This window comes from Papaver somniferum, chromosome 1, assembly GCF_003573695.1.
Source record: "Papaver somniferum cultivar HN1 chromosome 1, ASM357369v1, whole genome shotgun sequence".
NCBI classification, from domain to species: domain Eukaryota; kingdom Viridiplantae; phylum Streptophyta; class Magnoliopsida; order Ranunculales; family Papaveraceae; genus Papaver; species Papaver somniferum.
The window spans coordinates 7,077,470-7,093,936 of NC_039358.1; the positions used below are offsets into that span (position 1 = coordinate 7,077,470).

General features: G+C 37.5%; 2 protein-coding genes across 2 annotated transcripts; one reads left to right on the forward strand and one right to left on the reverse strand.

The window, feature by feature from the left end:
* Positions 1-2,116: 2,116 nt before the first annotated feature.
* Positions 2,117-3,189, forward strand: LOC113306235 (F-box protein At3g07870-like). The gene is made up of 2 exons (XM_026555410.1): positions 2,117-2,598; positions 2,856-3,189. Exons 1-2 carry the CDS (start codon positions 2,117-2,119, stop codon positions 3,187-3,189), a joined length of 816 nt encoding a protein of 271 aa, XP_026411195.1.
* Positions 3,190-3,331: 142 nt separating this feature from the next.
* On the reverse strand, positions 3,332-7,240 carry LOC113278689 (squalene synthase 1-like). The gene is made up of 11 exons (XM_026527457.1): positions 6,848-7,240; positions 6,656-6,698; positions 6,155-6,244; positions 5,982-6,057; positions 5,801-5,870; positions 5,557-5,700; positions 5,374-5,478; positions 5,134-5,280; positions 4,959-5,034; positions 4,785-4,873; positions 3,332-4,655 (listed from the first exon to the last, which is right to left on the reverse strand). Exons 1-11 carry the CDS (start codon positions 7,079-7,081, stop codon positions 3,495-3,497), a joined length of 2,235 nt encoding a protein of 744 aa, XP_026383242.1. The 5' UTR covers positions 7,082-7,240; the 3' UTR covers positions 3,332-3,494.
* Between the last annotated feature and the right edge of the window lie 9,227 nt (positions 7,241-16,467).

Sequence of the window (16,467 nt, forward strand, 5' to 3'; positions counted from 1 at the left end):
AATTAAGGATATCGTTTGTCTATCTAATGGCATTCCTGCTTGGGATTTCAAATTTTCAAGAAACCTTAGAGAATATGAAGTGGTGTCTATAAGCAATCTTCTTCAGCTTTTCAACATTCCTGTTTTATCTGACTCTGGTGATGATTCTCTCTCTTGATTACCAGGTAATACTTTCTTAGTTAAGTCCTGTTATAATATCATTGAAACTGGTGGCCTGATCAGTTTTCCTCACAAGTGTTTATGGGATCCAAGAATTCCTCGGAAAGTGTATTTCTTCACTTGGATTCTTTCTTACAAAGCAGCTCTACTATCGATACCTTGAGGAAAAAATTGTTATAAATGGTTGCATTCTATGTAAGAAAGATGCAGAATCAAACTCACACATTTTCTTGCATTATTCTGAAACCATGAAGATTTGGAATTTTTCTTTGATACTTTCAAATTAGTGTGGGTGTTTAGAGAGGATGTCAGAGCTACTCTTTGGGAGTGGAATAAGAAGAAAGGATCATCAAGAAAAAATAAAATTTGGGGATGATTCCTTTTGCAATTTGGTGGACTGTGTAGAATGAAAGAAATACAAGAATTTTCCAAAAAAAAATATAAGCATCACAATCAACTCCTGGATGAACCGAAGTGCTTATTATTCAATTGGTCCATGGCTACTAATATTTTTGATAATGTTTCTCTTAGTATGCTCCTTCATAACTGGGATGGAGTTATGGGCTGACATTAGTTTCTGTTTCATCTTTTCTTTTTGTTTCCTGGGATTGCTTTGTACAACTCTGTCTTGAGTTGTTTAGCTCTTTGTATTGTTTTCTGATTTTCCACTACCTTGTGGAATCTCTGCTTTTCCTCTTAATATATTGTCTTTTTCTGAGTAAAAAAAAAGAAGATTTAACACGAAAGTTCATTGCTGTCTATCTCATGAATAAAATTTAAGGCCTATCTCTAGGTTCTCTTATTAAAGCATGCCAATAATAACAAAGTTCTCTTACATGAAAGTTCGTGCATGGAAATTTTTTACATAAATATACATATCTGTATGATCTAACTACTTGAGAAAAGGATAATGCTCTCCTAAATTTCTTCCCAAGAATACACCTCCGGAGTATGGATACTAAGGCGTTTCCGAAACTAACTCTTTATAAACATCATAATCAACTCTTTCCACTCCTTCAGGTATGAAGGCTTCCGGAGAAAGAAAATTCTCCCTTTGACAATGCAGCTGATAATCCATATCGGAGCAATAAATATTATTATCATCACTGTCATCCAAGATGCGTGGTGGTGGTTGTCGCAGCTTAGCTACAAAGAAATTGTGTTCTAAATAATGAAGGGTTTTGTTATTTACATTTATATAGAGAAAACTTCAAAAAAGTCCGTGAACATCTACATTCTCCAATGCAAAGACACTCTGTCTCATATTTTTTTATTGTTTTTTATCATTTTCAATGATTGGCTTTTATTTTGTGCATGGCTGCACAAGATAACAAAAACCTATCACAAGGTTAAATTCTTGGGAACAAAGGTCGAAAAGTTGAAGATATATCCCATCAAACCAGTAGAGTAAAATCTGATCAGAGAAACTCAAGTTGCGAGTAGGAGGTGTAGTAGTACTTCCAAAGCAAAAACAGCAGGGATCTGGTGCCCTGCCCGAAAGCTCGCGAGAAGAAGGTTTCACCCTGACATTGAAACTCTCCTCTTTAACCCACACTGGCTTGACTTTATCCTTCAATATGTATAAAAGAACCTTACAACAGCAGCGGCAACTATTACTATCGTGAATATGATCATGACGCTGGCGATGATGATAATCACTTCCATTCCCTAGTTTTTTGTCTAAACGGGCAATACAAGGAGAGCCTTTGAACTCTAAGAGATGAGGATAATCAACAAGCAACTGCTTCTGCTGTTCATCAGTTGCAACTTTCGTGGAGATTGAACAATAGCAACATAGTCACCCCCCTCAGTTTGATATGGGAGTTCTTATCCAAGTAAAATGATGTAACTAAATATCACTCGGAATAGGAAACCAAGAGTTTTATGGGTCTTCCCCTATAAATACAAGTTCTATCTCTTTTGATTTTCTCAGAGTTGAGAAACCAAAATCATCGTCATGGAGAAGCTTCCGGAAGATATCACAGAAGACATATTTTCTCGCTTACCCGTCGAACCAACATTGTTACGATGCAAGCGCGAATGCAAAACTTGGAGAGAGCTCCACAAGAAGTATAAAAGTGGTGTGCTATTCGCATACGAATCAGAAGGAAAAATACAACTCTACTATGGAGATCAGGATGAAGTAACTCTTGAGGCATACTACTCCAACAAAACACTTACGAAGCATGTTGAGTACAGTTCGGATGATGATAATTACATGGTTGGTTCATGCAACGGCTTGGTTTGTCTTCGCTCTGGTATTTGTAATCCCGTAACGAGAGAATTCCTTCGTTTCTTAGACAGAAAAACACCAGTATTTAGTGGGCAGCTGCAAGGAATTGGATTCGGATACCTTCCTTCCACCAATGAGTATAAAGTTGTCAGAACTGCCCAACTGGGGCCTCAAACCGGAGGCGGCAGGGACAGGGACGTGTTCATGTATATACTCTTGGCTCTCAATCTGGGTGGAGAAGGAAAAAAAATATCCCTTACGAATTCCATAGGCGAGGCATCTTTGCAAACGGAGCAATTCATTGGATGTGCAACACATATGAAAAACGCGAACAATTTAAGATTTCCGCAGTCGATCTGGTGGATGAGAATTTCAAGGACGTCCCATCACCACCTTTAAATGATCGTTATGGTTATGCTGAACTCATGTTGTTGGGTGGTAACTTGTGTTTTATTCATTACAGACACCGTGAAAATATTATAGATATTTGGGCATTTAAAAGAAACGCTATAAGAATATGGCCGCAACGCGGAAAATACTACGACGACAACTGGAGTTGGACTAGAGATTTCAGACTCCCAACAATGTTATTATCCAGTCCATTCGCAATTGTAAAAAGCAATGAAATTCTAACACAGGGACATCAGCAGAAACTATACTGCTATAATGCTAATACATCAACTATAACCAAGTCTTGGGATGGAGGAGAAAAGGGTACTTCATGCCTTCGAGCGGTTCCTCACATCAACACCCTTGTTTCTTTAAAAGAATTAGGAATGCTCTGCTACTTATGGTGATGAGAGTCTAAAAGATAGCAGGGGTTAAGACAACATTGAAGCTGCAAAGTTAGCTCGTTGGCCCAAGAACAAATATTAATTTTCTTAATTAAAAATGCTTATTGTCTAATATCACAGAATTTTAATTTTTCTTTTTTCTTTATTATAATCTTTTAACAAAGAGCACCATGTGAAAAAGACTTATTTTTCTAGTTTTGCCTTCATTTTGTCCTACTGAGACAAATACATGTGCTACCGCAAAGACATTGCAAAAGCCTTCTGCATTCCTCAGCAATGGAAAGAGTTTCCAACTAAAGTGCCCGTCTCTACTTTGTTCTTGTGATGACCATACGGGTAAGTTCCACTAGGGCCTGTCTCGATATTCTGACATTATCGTCATCACTTTTAGGAAAAGAGTCGATGGCCGAGGCTGCCATGTTAGCATGCTCAATTGCTAGCTCTTTAGCTCTCTGGATTCCACGACTCTTCTGAAGGTATTCAAGGGCACGATCAACATTCGCAGGGTCATCGAAACCTCGATTTATAACTGCTTGTAATTCGGGGAATTCTTCGGTTGCAAACAAAACTGGAGCCGTTATAATCCCATGGCGGATGTCTGATAAAGAGCCCTTTCCGAGGGAAGCCGACGTCCCTGTGAAATCAAGAACATCATCAATTAACTGATATGCCAAACCAAGATTTCGGCCATAGTTATAAGCCAACATTACAACTTCATTTTCATGGTCTGCCAGAAGAGCCACTGCCTTGCAGCTGTTGGCAATCAATGATGCTGTCTTGTAGTATGTCTTTTGCATATATTGATCCATGTTATAATGTTTCTCTGATGTACTAGCCGTTTGCATCATTTCACCAGCTATTAGGTTTTCTGCGGCTGTTCCAAGTGCCTCGGAAACCTCAAAATGTTTTATAGTGGAAAGTGTCACACAAGCTCGACAAAGCAGAAAATCTCCTGCTAGCACAGACACCTTATTCCCCATTAAAGTGTTCAAGGAAGGGACGCCCCGCCTTGTATCGGCATCATCTAACACATCATCATGAAGAAGACTTGCCACATGGATCATCTCGGTAATCTCGGCAACACGCTGCTGGCTTGCGCGGAGTTGATCGGCCTTGGCAGTATCCAGAGCGGACCCAGGTAGTGACATATTTAAAGCTGACGCCATCAACAACAGAACCGTGGGACGAAACCTCTTTCCTTCTACTCCAACCTCAAAGAAGTATCCTGCAGCTGAGGCGAGCTTAGGTACCCCAACAACCTGCACCGTCTCCCGTAACCGGTTACCAATAAGTGAGAGTTCATCAGCAACAAGAGAAAATGGGTCAACTTGCTGCTCTACCAAAGAACTCCCACCTTGCTGAACGTGATAGATCTTTTCCTTTACTCCCATCTCTAAGTTTTCACAAACTTTTTGTATTGCTTCTACTCGACTACGTGTCTTTGTGGCGTTCGGATCATTATCATCAATCTGAAACAAAATTTACATGGCGATGTTGAAAGAAAACAATTTTTTGCTAGTTGCTAATATCCAACTACACATCAACCAAATCGAGTTGAACTCATAATACTAATATCTAACTATGTTACAAATGAATACCTTAGCCTTCAGCGTACTAGAATAATCATAGAAAGCACCATAAACATCAGATATGGCTTTCGTTCCGCAGATCACTTTAACAGAATGACCTACATGCATGCAGTGAATTGTGTAATGAGCGAGGTTTATGAAGGGAGGAAACAGTTCGTAGTTAAAATGAGTAATCTTTCATACCATGATTCATTTTCACTCCTCCTCTGAAAACCTCAACGTTGTTGTAACACCGGGCAAGTATTCCGGTGGAAATGATCTACAATGATCAGATGAGTATCAAAATATAAGTGGAAATTCCCAATATATATATTAAACTATTCATTCTTGAATTTCGGATGGATCCCAAGTTTCATACCAGATTAACAGCATAAAATCGGAACATAGCAGAATCCTGCAGAGTAGACAAGTACTCTAGGCAATCCTCCACATGCGATAATGCATCAGTGACCATATCATTTAAGCAAGAAACAGCTTTTTCTGAGTTTTCTTTGTATGCCAATTCCTGAAGCCCAATGACATAAAAAGAATAAGAACAGTGAAGAAAAGTACGTTTAAAACCTCGACCGAGTAGGACATGAATATTAAGCAGCATTACCTCAAGTTTATCCACATATTTACTCCAAATATGGCGAGGCCAGTGCATATGTACTTTTGGTTTTGCATTCATATCGTCTGAAAAGTCTTGAATAATATTTATTTTCTGGAAACATATAATAGATGTTAATTACGTAGTAGCTAGTCAGCACTCGTTAGCTAATCTCACAGAAAGACGTATCACCTGAAGAATTAAACCCATGGAATTGGAGAGATGCTCTGGAGGAAAATCTGCTGAATCAGAGGCGTGACAAAGTTCCGACATTCCTATGAAAACAAGTCCAGCTACAATGTGACAGTACTCGTTGTAATCATTCATTGTTTCAACCTACAAAGTAAGAGAAATAGATAATAATAATAATAAGCTCTCAACACTCAACTGAAGACTTGTACGTGCACTTATATATTAGATTATAATTTTTATTTACCTCCTTCAGTATAAATTTCGCCATTCCAGCACCCATTTTTCTTGTTGTTTCTTCAATTAACTCTTGATAACTGCATAAGCATTGAGTAAGTAATTTTGAAGCAAAATATAGAGAAACCTTAACTAAGCAACGGTAAGATGGATGACTAATATTAATTTCTTTGAAGTGCCAGGAAAATCACCTTTTTCGAAGCTCCGAGAACGCAGTTGAAACGTGATGAAATTGGTCTATTAGCTCTTTGTGGTGATTTGTACCACCTTAAATGAAACAGCTCAGTGTTTTAGGTTATCATTATTAATTAGAGGGCAAAGCGAGTGAGCATGGGAGGGCATGATAACATTATTATGAGCTTACATGAGAACTGAAGATGACCATCATAAATGTGACGATGAAAATTTTCGAGAATAGGCACCTTTACATCTGAAGGCATGTTCATGTCATCCTCTGCGTAATTAAGAAATATCATTACGTTGATAATATGCAAGAATCGATATAAAAAGAATTATACATGATGGAATTATTGTGCCTAGTCGGAACAAGGACAGCTTGAATTAACTTAAGGTTCAAATTTACCTAGGCTTTCTGCTAGACGACTAAAATTTTTCATTAATCAATTTTGTTTATTAAATTTCCTATTTTTACAAAGTCGGATAAAAAGAAATAGTTCTTTATGTATCTGACAGTAAAAATTATATAAATGAAACCATATTTTCTGGAGATGAATTTCAAGACTAGCTAGATGTCCTAGAGATGCTAAATTAACACAAGTTAGATCATAAATGAGCGGATACCATTAATCCTAAATAATTCAAGCATCAATAATAATAATAAGAAAAAAATGATTCGGGAACTAACCAACTGTGTCAAGCGCCCTGAGAACACAATAGAAAACGCATATCTGCAAGTGAAAAGATAGAATTACATACATATAGAACTGAACCGAACAAGAACAGGACAAATATGTATGTATATATATATATATATATATATATATATATATAACATGCACGCATAATCCATGAAACAGTACTTAGCTAGCTAACTCACGGCATTTCGAAGCTCGGGACCAAGATATCGTTGAATAGACAAGGCGATCGCGTGAGGGTCGATTCCAGATAATAATTTGAGAGAAGAAACATCTCCGAACAAACGCCTGATACAATCTTTCTGAAACATTGAATAGCAAAAGGCCCAGTGAGGTTCAAGTGGTATGTTCTTCTCAGCAATCTTGAGCTTCTCCACCTCTCTTAAAAAACTTGCTGCCATTTTAAGTTCGTCCATTTCTAGTAGTTTGTTGCTCTGCAATCTATTTCTTTGGACATGGAGAAGATTATTGATTTGAGTTCGGCGTTTGGATTTTGTTGACTTTATTGTAGGAGATTACTAAGATGGATTGGATCTAGAGGAATTAATTGTTCAACACTACCAGTGTCAGTAAGAACCTTTTCACATGCGCTGCCATTAATGTCTTACAGTCTTGCTACTAAATACTTATAAACTACACCACTTTACGACCATTGGTTTAACTAGATCTACAAAATTTAGGTTAAAAAAAAACGATTTGGTCTTAAAAATCAATCATAGAAGTTAAAAAAAAAAAATTATTTGTTTTAAAAATAATTAACTTTTTTGCTTATTCAAAAAAAAAAAAAAACTTTATTAATGATTTGTTCTGTGCTCGTAGTCATAACTTAAAGAAATAAACAACTTATTAATGGTGTTGCTAAAACTATAAACGATAAGCAAAATATATAACACTTGTGTAGAAAATCTGATATTAGGAGGGAGCTGTTTTGGAATGACTTGACAAGCATTAGAGCGTGGTCTTCTGAAGCTTGGTGTGTTATTGGTGATGTAAATGCTGTGAGAAGCGACTCGGAGAGGAATAAGCCTGGATTGCAGATCGAGAACTACTCGATCTGCCTCTTCATGGTGGTGCGTACACTTGGAGCAACAAGCAAACTGACCCATTGCTATGTCGACTTGATAGATGCTTAGTGTGTACGACTTTTGATGCTAAATTTAGCAATGCAACACAAACAGCTCTGGTTCGAACGATTTCAGATCATAACGCGATACTGTTGGATTTATCTCCCTCAATTAAGGTACACTCTAGTTTCAAGATTGAGGACCACTTGTTGGAGCATCCTGATTTCGTTAAGTTAGTGGAGTTGTGGTGGAATTCGATAGAGTTTGTGGGTACTCCGGGTTACGTGCTATTTAGAAACTTCATAATTTGAAGTTTTTGATTAGAGTTATTTTGTAAAAATATCGCATGTTTAGGACCTAATTAGGGTCTGGGTCCTAGAACATGTAGTTGGTGTGATAGGGTCGTGGACTAACTTTGACCGTCTAATTTATTACCAAAATGTCCTTTTAAAATATTAGAATTACATTATATCCCAACCCAATTAAATTTCAAATTTCTGTAACAACATTACGTCAAACATTTTGGATGCATTCTTAAACACATCTTATTTCATCAATCCCGTAATATCTTCCATTTCCACAGAATCAATAGCTCTCCACATTTCACTACTTTATACAAACATATAAAATTGAAATCCAAATTCAATAATGAACTAGTGACCTCAACTGCAGCCGATGATTTAGAAGCTAGAGACGAAGTATGAATGATGCAAAATCGTAGATGATGTTGACGGATTGGGAAACCAGGAATACGACCGAGGATCATATAAGTCTTGAAATTAATGATCAAGAAGGTAGTTCACAAAGTAATAAAACATAAAATTTAGGTACAAAAGAATATTGCAAAGACTGAGAATTCCGGTTTAAAGCACAAAATCAATAAAATATCAACATGGGTTTGACGTGGTTCTATTTCTTCTTGATTAAGGGTAGATGATTTGGGTCTTAACTGGATGAGCTGACAAACAGTTCTAATACAATTTCCTAATCTTCAACATCACATCTAAGTAATAAAATCACAAAATTTGTTTAATCAGCGAGAGACTAAGTATGCAGAGACTTAGAATTCGGTTAAGTATCACGAGATAAACCACTTTCATTTTTCTTTTGGAGTGTTTAGATGGAGAAATACAGAAGCGAAGAAGAATGGAAAGGAACGAAAAAGTTAATTACTCGTTTCTCTCGGTAAATAAACAGTCGGAACGTAATCAACCAGCGGTCAACGTATTCAAGTGAAAGCAAAAGTCAACTAACAAATTTCTAACGGTCTCGGTTAGTCTACGACCCTAGCACATCAACCGTATCTTTTGCGACCCAGACCCTAATTAACCTTAAAACATACGATCTTTTTACAAAGTATCTCTTTTTATTAAGAACTGGAGCAGGAATATTTTTGGGAACTTGAGAAAGGAGGAGGAGCTTAAGCACAACATTAATGCTTTGAATATGTTAGAGGAGAGAGCAGCATTATCATCAGCTCATTTTGAGGAGAGGGTGGTTTTATTGAATTCTTTGAATAGTCTAAAGGTTACCAATGCCAGAAGGGCGTATCAAAGGGCTTCAAGGACGGTGATAAGAACACTCACTATTCTAATAAAATTGCGAGTGGCAAGAGGAGGAGGAACTGTATTACGAAGTTGGAGATAGCTGGTGTGGATGTTTTCAATCAAGATGTCACTAAAGAAGAAAATTATTACTCTGAGTTGTTTACAGCCAATGATCCAGTAACTCCGACTTTTGATAATTTGGAGTTTAAGTCTATTGATGCAGTGCAGAAGTGTTGGCTGGAAAGGGAGTTTGATGAGGAAGAGGTTTTCAGAAGTATTAAGATGTGTGGAGCTAACAAAGCTCCAGGCCCTGATGGCTACAATCTGGAATTTTTTAGAGCTTGCTGTGGGGTTTTGAAGAAGGAGGTTATGGCAACAAGTAATGATTTTTACTCGAAAGGGAAACTAGATTGGAGGTCAAATGTTTCTTTATTGAAACTCATTCCAAAGAAAGAAGATTCTGCTACGGTGAAAGACTTTAGGCCGTTAAGTCAAATTAGCAGCTTCTACAAGATTGTGTGCAAGTTGTTGGCGGAAAGGATAAAAACAGTAATGCCAGGTTTTATTTCTAATGCTCAGGGAGCATTTGTTAAGAATAGGCAAATTCTCGACGGCATACTCGTTACAAATGAGTTGATTGGCAGTAGAATGAGACAAAGAAGACCAGGGATCATGTGTAAGGTTGATATGCAAAAGGCCTTTGATTACGTAAGTTGGCCATCGCTTTTTGCTATTTTGACTAAGAATGGTTTTGGAACAAAATGGGTGCAGTGGATGAAGTGGTGCGTAATGAAAGCTCAGTTTTCTATTCTTGTTAACGGTGAAGCTACAAAGTTGATTAAACCCACAAAAGGCATTCGTCAGGGTGACCCTTTGTCACCGTTCATTTTTCTCTTGGTTGTTGAAGTGTTGTCCTTACTTATTAATAAGGCAGTTGAGCAAGGAGAGCTCAGTGGTTTTCATGTCAGAGAGGGTGGAACTGTAGTGTCGCATCTGCAATTTGCAGATGACACGATCATTTTTGTGGATGCTTCGGCGGAGTAGGTGAGGAGATTACTTGTCATTCTGTTGGTTTTTGAAATTTTAACAGGTCTTAGGCAGGGGCGGAACTATGCCAAGACTAGGGCTGGCTTAAGCCAGTCCTAGAAGCCCAAAAACCTTTTTTTTTTTCACTACTTATTTTACTTGGGCTGATAAAAATAAGCCTAGGCTTAAGCCACCTCTAAAAACCCAAAGCCACCCCCAAGTTAAATTTCCAGTTCTGTCACTGGTCTTAGGCTAAATCTGGAGAAAAGTACGATGATATGCATTGGTGCAGATCAGATGGTGAATGAATTAGCAATGGGTATGCCCATTGGTTCTACAAGAAGAAATGAGGTAATCTGGGAGGTGATTATTCAAAGAATGTAGAAGAAATTAGCACCATGGAAGCGAATATTTCTGGACAAGTCAGGTAGAGTCGTGTTAATTAGGAATTCTCTTGAGAGTTTGGCGGTTTACTTCATGCTGTTGCATCATATCCCGGTCTCGGTGGAAAAACGACTAAACACAATAATGAGGAAATTTCTCTGGGGTGAGGAGGAGGATAGAAGAAATATGAGCTGGGTTTTGTTTAAGAAAATTTGTAATCCAAAGAAGAAAGGGGGTTTGGGCATACGCAATCTGAGATTGGTCAATAAATCATTATTAGCTAAATGGCATGCCAGATATTGTAACGAGAAGACGACGCTTTGGAGAAGAATTGTCTGTGAAAAGTCGAATGTGGAGGAGGATTGTTTGCTACCATTGTAAGTCAAGGAAACTATGGGAAGAAGTATGTGGTTCAGAATTATTAAGGAGAACAAGACTTTTTTTGATGTTGTGCAGTTGCAGGTTAAAAATGGAGAGTCTCTTAGATTCTGGCATGACTGGTGGTGCGAGAAGAAGGCTTTTAGGGATAAGTATCCAAGACTCTATAAGATCAGTACTCAAAAGTCAGCAAGGGTGAGTACCATTGTTCACCCAGGTGGGAGTTTGCAATTCAGCAGGGTGTTGGATCCGGCGGAGAGCATAGACCTATTGGAGATTAAACATGACATTAGGCTTACTGTTACTACTCAGTGTGATCAAGATTTTTTAGAAGGGGATGTATCGGCTAAAGAAATTTATATAAAGCTAACGGAGATAGATCCAGACTGGGATGAATATAAGGTTCTGACAAGCAAACATGTGCCTCCAAAAGTTCTCATTTTAATCTGGGCTGCTCTACATGATTCTGTTCCAACTAGACAGATGCTTCAGCACAGGGGGGTTACGATTCAGTCAAATATATAGAAACATTGTAACACCTTTTCATCCATTGTAGTATGGTTTCACACCTGTGGTGGTATTTCATAGCTGCAATGGTAGTGCATTGGGTTTTGCCTTGGCGATTTCAAAGTTTAATGCTTAGTTGGAGGATTGATAAGAGTACAACCAAAGTCAAGATGGTATGGAATTTTATACCATTTGCGATCTGCTGGGAGGTTCAGAATGAGTGCAATAGGATATATCATGGAGGAAGACCTAAGTCGCTGTATGAACTGGAGTGTTTTGTTAAACAATGAATTTACTTATGGTGCTCAGATAATGATACATTTAAGCACTATTCTGGGAATCAGATAGTTCACCAGTGGGAGAAGATTATGAAATCTTAGTTTCGCTTTTCTTTTATCTGTTGGTCTTATGACATTGTAAATAGCTTGTACATATTTTTTCTCTTTTCAATATATCCTTTTTTTACTCAAAAAAAAAAGACTTAATAAAAACTTAACACAAGAATAACTCAACAAACTCTCTTCAATTGATGTATTTCGACTCATGGCTCAACAGCCTATTTATATGACTAACATACTTGACTCTCAAGCAAAAAGACTTTCCTAATCATAGTCAAACTCTAACAAGAAACTTCTAGAAAATTCTTCCGTAAGCAAACTCTTAAAACTAGTAATACTTGCAACCCAGGTAAACTTATAAATATTGTATCACGCGTCAACAACTCTTGTTTATCCATTCACTTCATATCAACTGTACCAGTTGACCCGACCATACTCTATCAACTCTCAATGTTGACACACGTACTACTGTATCAACAACTCTTGTTGATCCCTTCTGCCTTCTTTATAGTATCTTGGTTTATTCTTCAACATCCTCCCTTAAACCAATATATTCTTTGCTAATCATTCCCAAATTTCCACGCAAGTAAATGAAAGTATTAGACTTCAAAGACTTGGTGAAAATATCTTCCACCTGCTCTTCACTCTCAATAAACTCAACATCTATCTCCTTATTGCTTACAAGTTCTCTGATGTAATGATATTTGATATCAATATGCTTACTTCTTCCATGAAGTACTGGATTTTTAGTTAGTGAAATTGTTAACTTATTATCACAAACTATTATTTTTAGTGTTGTTTGTTCTTGAAACAATGACTTCAGCATCATTCTTAACCATACAGCTTGTTTAACACAATTTCTAGCAGCTATATATTCAGCTTCTGTTGTAGATAATGCAACAACTTGTTGCTTCTTAGATGACCAAGAGAAGAATCATGTTCCCAACTTAAATCCATAACCAGATGTACTCTTTCTTCCATCAATATCTCCATCCCAATCACTATCAGTGAAACCAACTAATTTTGGATCTTCTGAGACATTATAAAAGATTCCCATGCTTGTTGTTCCTTTTACATACTTCAGAATACGTTTTTCAGCTTGTAAATGTCATTGTCTAGGAGCTTCCATAAACCTACTAACCAACCCAACTGTATACATGATATCAGGTCTTGTAGTAGTCAAATATCTTAAACATCCAACAAGACCTTTAAAATCTGTTGAATTCACAAGCTCTCCTGATCCATCTTTTGTCAACTTCAGTCTTTCTTCTACTGGTGTTAAAATTGGATTAAAATTATCCATCTTGAAACGCTTCAAAATTTCTTCAGCATACCTTTGTTGATTAATAAAAATTCCTCTTTCAGTTTGTTGAACTTCAATACCAAGAAAATATGACATCAAACCAAGATCGGTTATCTCAAACTCCTTCACCATATCCTCCCTGAATTCTTTGATCATCTCTGAACTATTTCAAGTAAATATGAGATTACCACATATAAACACACTATAATATGATTGCCAAGACCATCATCTTTCAAATACAAAGTATGCTCATGTGGACATCTTGTAAAACCTTTCTTGAGAAAATAAGAATCTATTCTTGTATACCAAGCTCTTGGTGCTTGTTTCAAACCAAACAAAGCTTTGTTTATCTTGTATACTTCATTCTCCTTCCCCTCCATAATGTAGCCAGCTGGTTGCTCTACATAACCTTCTTCTTCCAATACTCCATTCAAGAATGGTGACTTCACATCCATCTGAAATATCTTCCAATGCTTTTGTGCATCTAAAGGAATGATCATCCTTACTGTATCAAGTCGTGCAACTGGTGCAAATACTTATGAATAATCAACTCCTTGTCTTTGTCTATAACCCTTAGAAACTAACCTTGCTTTCAGTCTTTCTATTTCACCATTTGACTTGTATTTTGTTTTGTAAACCCCCTTAACACCAATAGGCTTCTTACCTGGTGGAAGTGTTGTTAGTTCCCAAGTATTATTCTTCTCTGTTGACTCCAATTCTTCATTCATGGATTGAATCCAACCTTGTTCTTTAGAAGCTTCTTCATAAGCTACAGGATCATAATCTCCAAACAATGCAAAGTTCACTACTTCATCATCATCTTCATCATGTCTTGTTAAAACATAATCATTCAACCTAGTAGGTATGATATATTTCTTCTTGGTATTGTATTTTCTTGTTGTGTTATTGTTTCAGTTCTTGCTTCCTCATGTTGTTCTTCAACATTGTCTTGAGCTTGTACTTCTTCTTCAACTACAATTGGAACTGTTCTGATAGCAGTAGGTGGATCAACATTCCTTCTTGATCCATTATTATTTGAATCAACATTCATTGTTGATCCAGTGTTATGTGGATCAACATTCGTTGTTGATCCATTATTCCAGTTCCATTTTGAATCTTCATTAAAGATCACATCTCTATTTGTAAACACTTTTCCTGCGTCTGGGTTGTATAATTTATATCCTTTGGTTACTGAACTATAACCAACAAGGATACACTTCTCACTCCTGTCATCCAATTTCTTTCTCAGTTCTTTGGGTACATGTGCATATGCAATACACCCAAAAACTCTCAGTTGTCTTACACTTGGTCTTACACATCTCCAAGCTTCTTATGCTGTTATGTTGTTCAAACTATTTGTAGGACATATGTTGAGTAAATACACAGTTGTGTCAATTGCATAACCCCAAAAACCTTTTGGTAAATCTTTTGTTCTTCTTATAGTTCTTTCCATATCCATTATGGTTCTATTCTTCCTCTCTGCAACTCCATTATGTTGTGGTGTATATCTTGCAGTTAGTTGATGTTGAATTCCATGCTCTTCCATAAACTTGTCAACAACAGTATATTCATTTCCTCTATCAGTTCTGAAGATCTTGATACTCTTACCAATTAGTTTCTCAGCATAAGCTTTGAAACTTCTAATATCTTGGAATGATTGTAATCCAATTTTAACACCAATAGAAGAAAGACTGAAGTTGACAAAAGATGGATCAGGAGAGCTTGTGAATCAACATATTTTAACGGTTTTGTTGGATGTTTATGATATTTGACTACCACAAGACCTGATATCATGTATGCAGTTGGGTTAGTTAGTAGGTTTATGGAATCTCCAAGACAATCACATTTACAAGCTGCAAAACATATTCTGAAGTACGTAAAAGGAACAAAAAGCATGGGAATCTTTTATACTGTCTTAGAAGATCCAAAATTAGTTGGTTTCACTGATATTGATTGGGATGGAGGTACAGATGGAAGAAAGAGTACATCTGGTTATGGATTTCAGTTAGGAACATGAATCTTCTTTCTGTTTTCAGTTAACAGAGTTAGCGCAGCTCCTTCAACTACTGCTCCTTCTACTGGTTCTGCATAACCATCTTTCACGATATCCCATACCTCTTGGTATATAAAAATATTCTCCATCTGCAACCTCCAGTGTTCAAAGTTTTTTCCTTCAAACACGGGTACCTTAATTGAACTTAAACTCGTCATCTTCTTCAACTCATACCCACATCCCTAGAATCTGATACCAGTGCTCTGATATCAGATGCAGAAAACTTAACAGAAGAATAACTGATGAGTGCCAAATATTGTATATATTTATCCCTTTTTGTTGGCATTTTAACTCATCTTTTGCGCATTAATTCTACATTTTATCCCATATTCTGTATTTTCATTGTTTTCAAGAATAAATATTTTTCTTACTTAATTTTTGCATTTTTAGGTAACAAATAAAATCTGGATGAAGTGCGGAGCAAAAAGAGCAGAAAAGTAGTGAAAAGCCGGGAGGAATTACGCAAGGAAGCCGCGAAGAATGTTGTGCACAAGACCAAGAGGGTAGAAATGGGCTCAAGAAGGAAGAATTGTTCTTAAAGAAGTTATGGGCCTGGCATACCCAAGGCCCAAAACCCTTTCTCAAACCCATTTCCACTACCCAAGCCCGTATCGGATTTCAGCCGTCAGATCGAAGCATTTCAGCATCCTACGGTCGCTCCATCATCGCACATCAAACTCCGAATCTCCCGCTTTACATCGCAACGCCCATCTCCATCTTGGGCCGTCCTTTTCGTTGCATTCCTCCATCCGACGGTCGCTACCCACAGCCTCCCATCTCATCGTTGGATCCACCTACCATCTCCATATCCAACAGCTCAGCTCGCCAAACATCGAATCAGATGCTCCCGCTTCACACCCTAGCACCGAAGCCTATACTACCACCCAAACACTCCCTTCTTCCCAAAACTTCGATCTCATCTTCTCCACCCGACCACTTCCAGAACCACCATCGCCTGCAACTCCCTGCCACCACCAGACCTCGAGCTCCACCACCACCACAAACACCCGACAACACCACCATCTCCATCAACCGACAACAAAACCCATCATCCTATTTCACCCATTTCATTAACCCTACCCACTGTTAGGGTTCTGACATGAGAGAACTAGGGTGATGGTAACTGAATTCATAGCAGAGGAGCAGAAGAAAGCATGGGTAATCGACAGCAAGGAGCAGAAGAAGGCATGGGTCGAGCAAAT

Coding starts and splice junctions, on each gene's coding strand:
- LOC113306235 (XM_026555410.1), top strand. CDS start 2,117: ATGGAGAAGCTTCCGGAAGATATCACAGAAGACATATTTTCTCGCTTA. Junction 2,599..2,855: donor AGGGACAGGGACGTGTTCAT/GTATATACTCTT, acceptor TATTCATTACAG/ACACCGTGAAAATATTATAG.
- LOC113278689 (XM_026527457.1), bottom strand. CDS start 7,081: ATGGACGAACTTAAAATGGCAGCAAGTTTTTTAAGAGAGGTGGAGAAG. Junction 5,281..5,373: donor AATATGTGGATAAACTTGAG/GTAATGCTGCTT, acceptor ATTGGGCTTCAG/GAATTGGCATACAAAGAAAA. Junction 4,656..4,784: donor CTAGTACGCTGAAGGCTAAG/GTATTCATTTGT, acceptor ATTTTGTTTCAG/ATTGATGATAATGATCCGAA.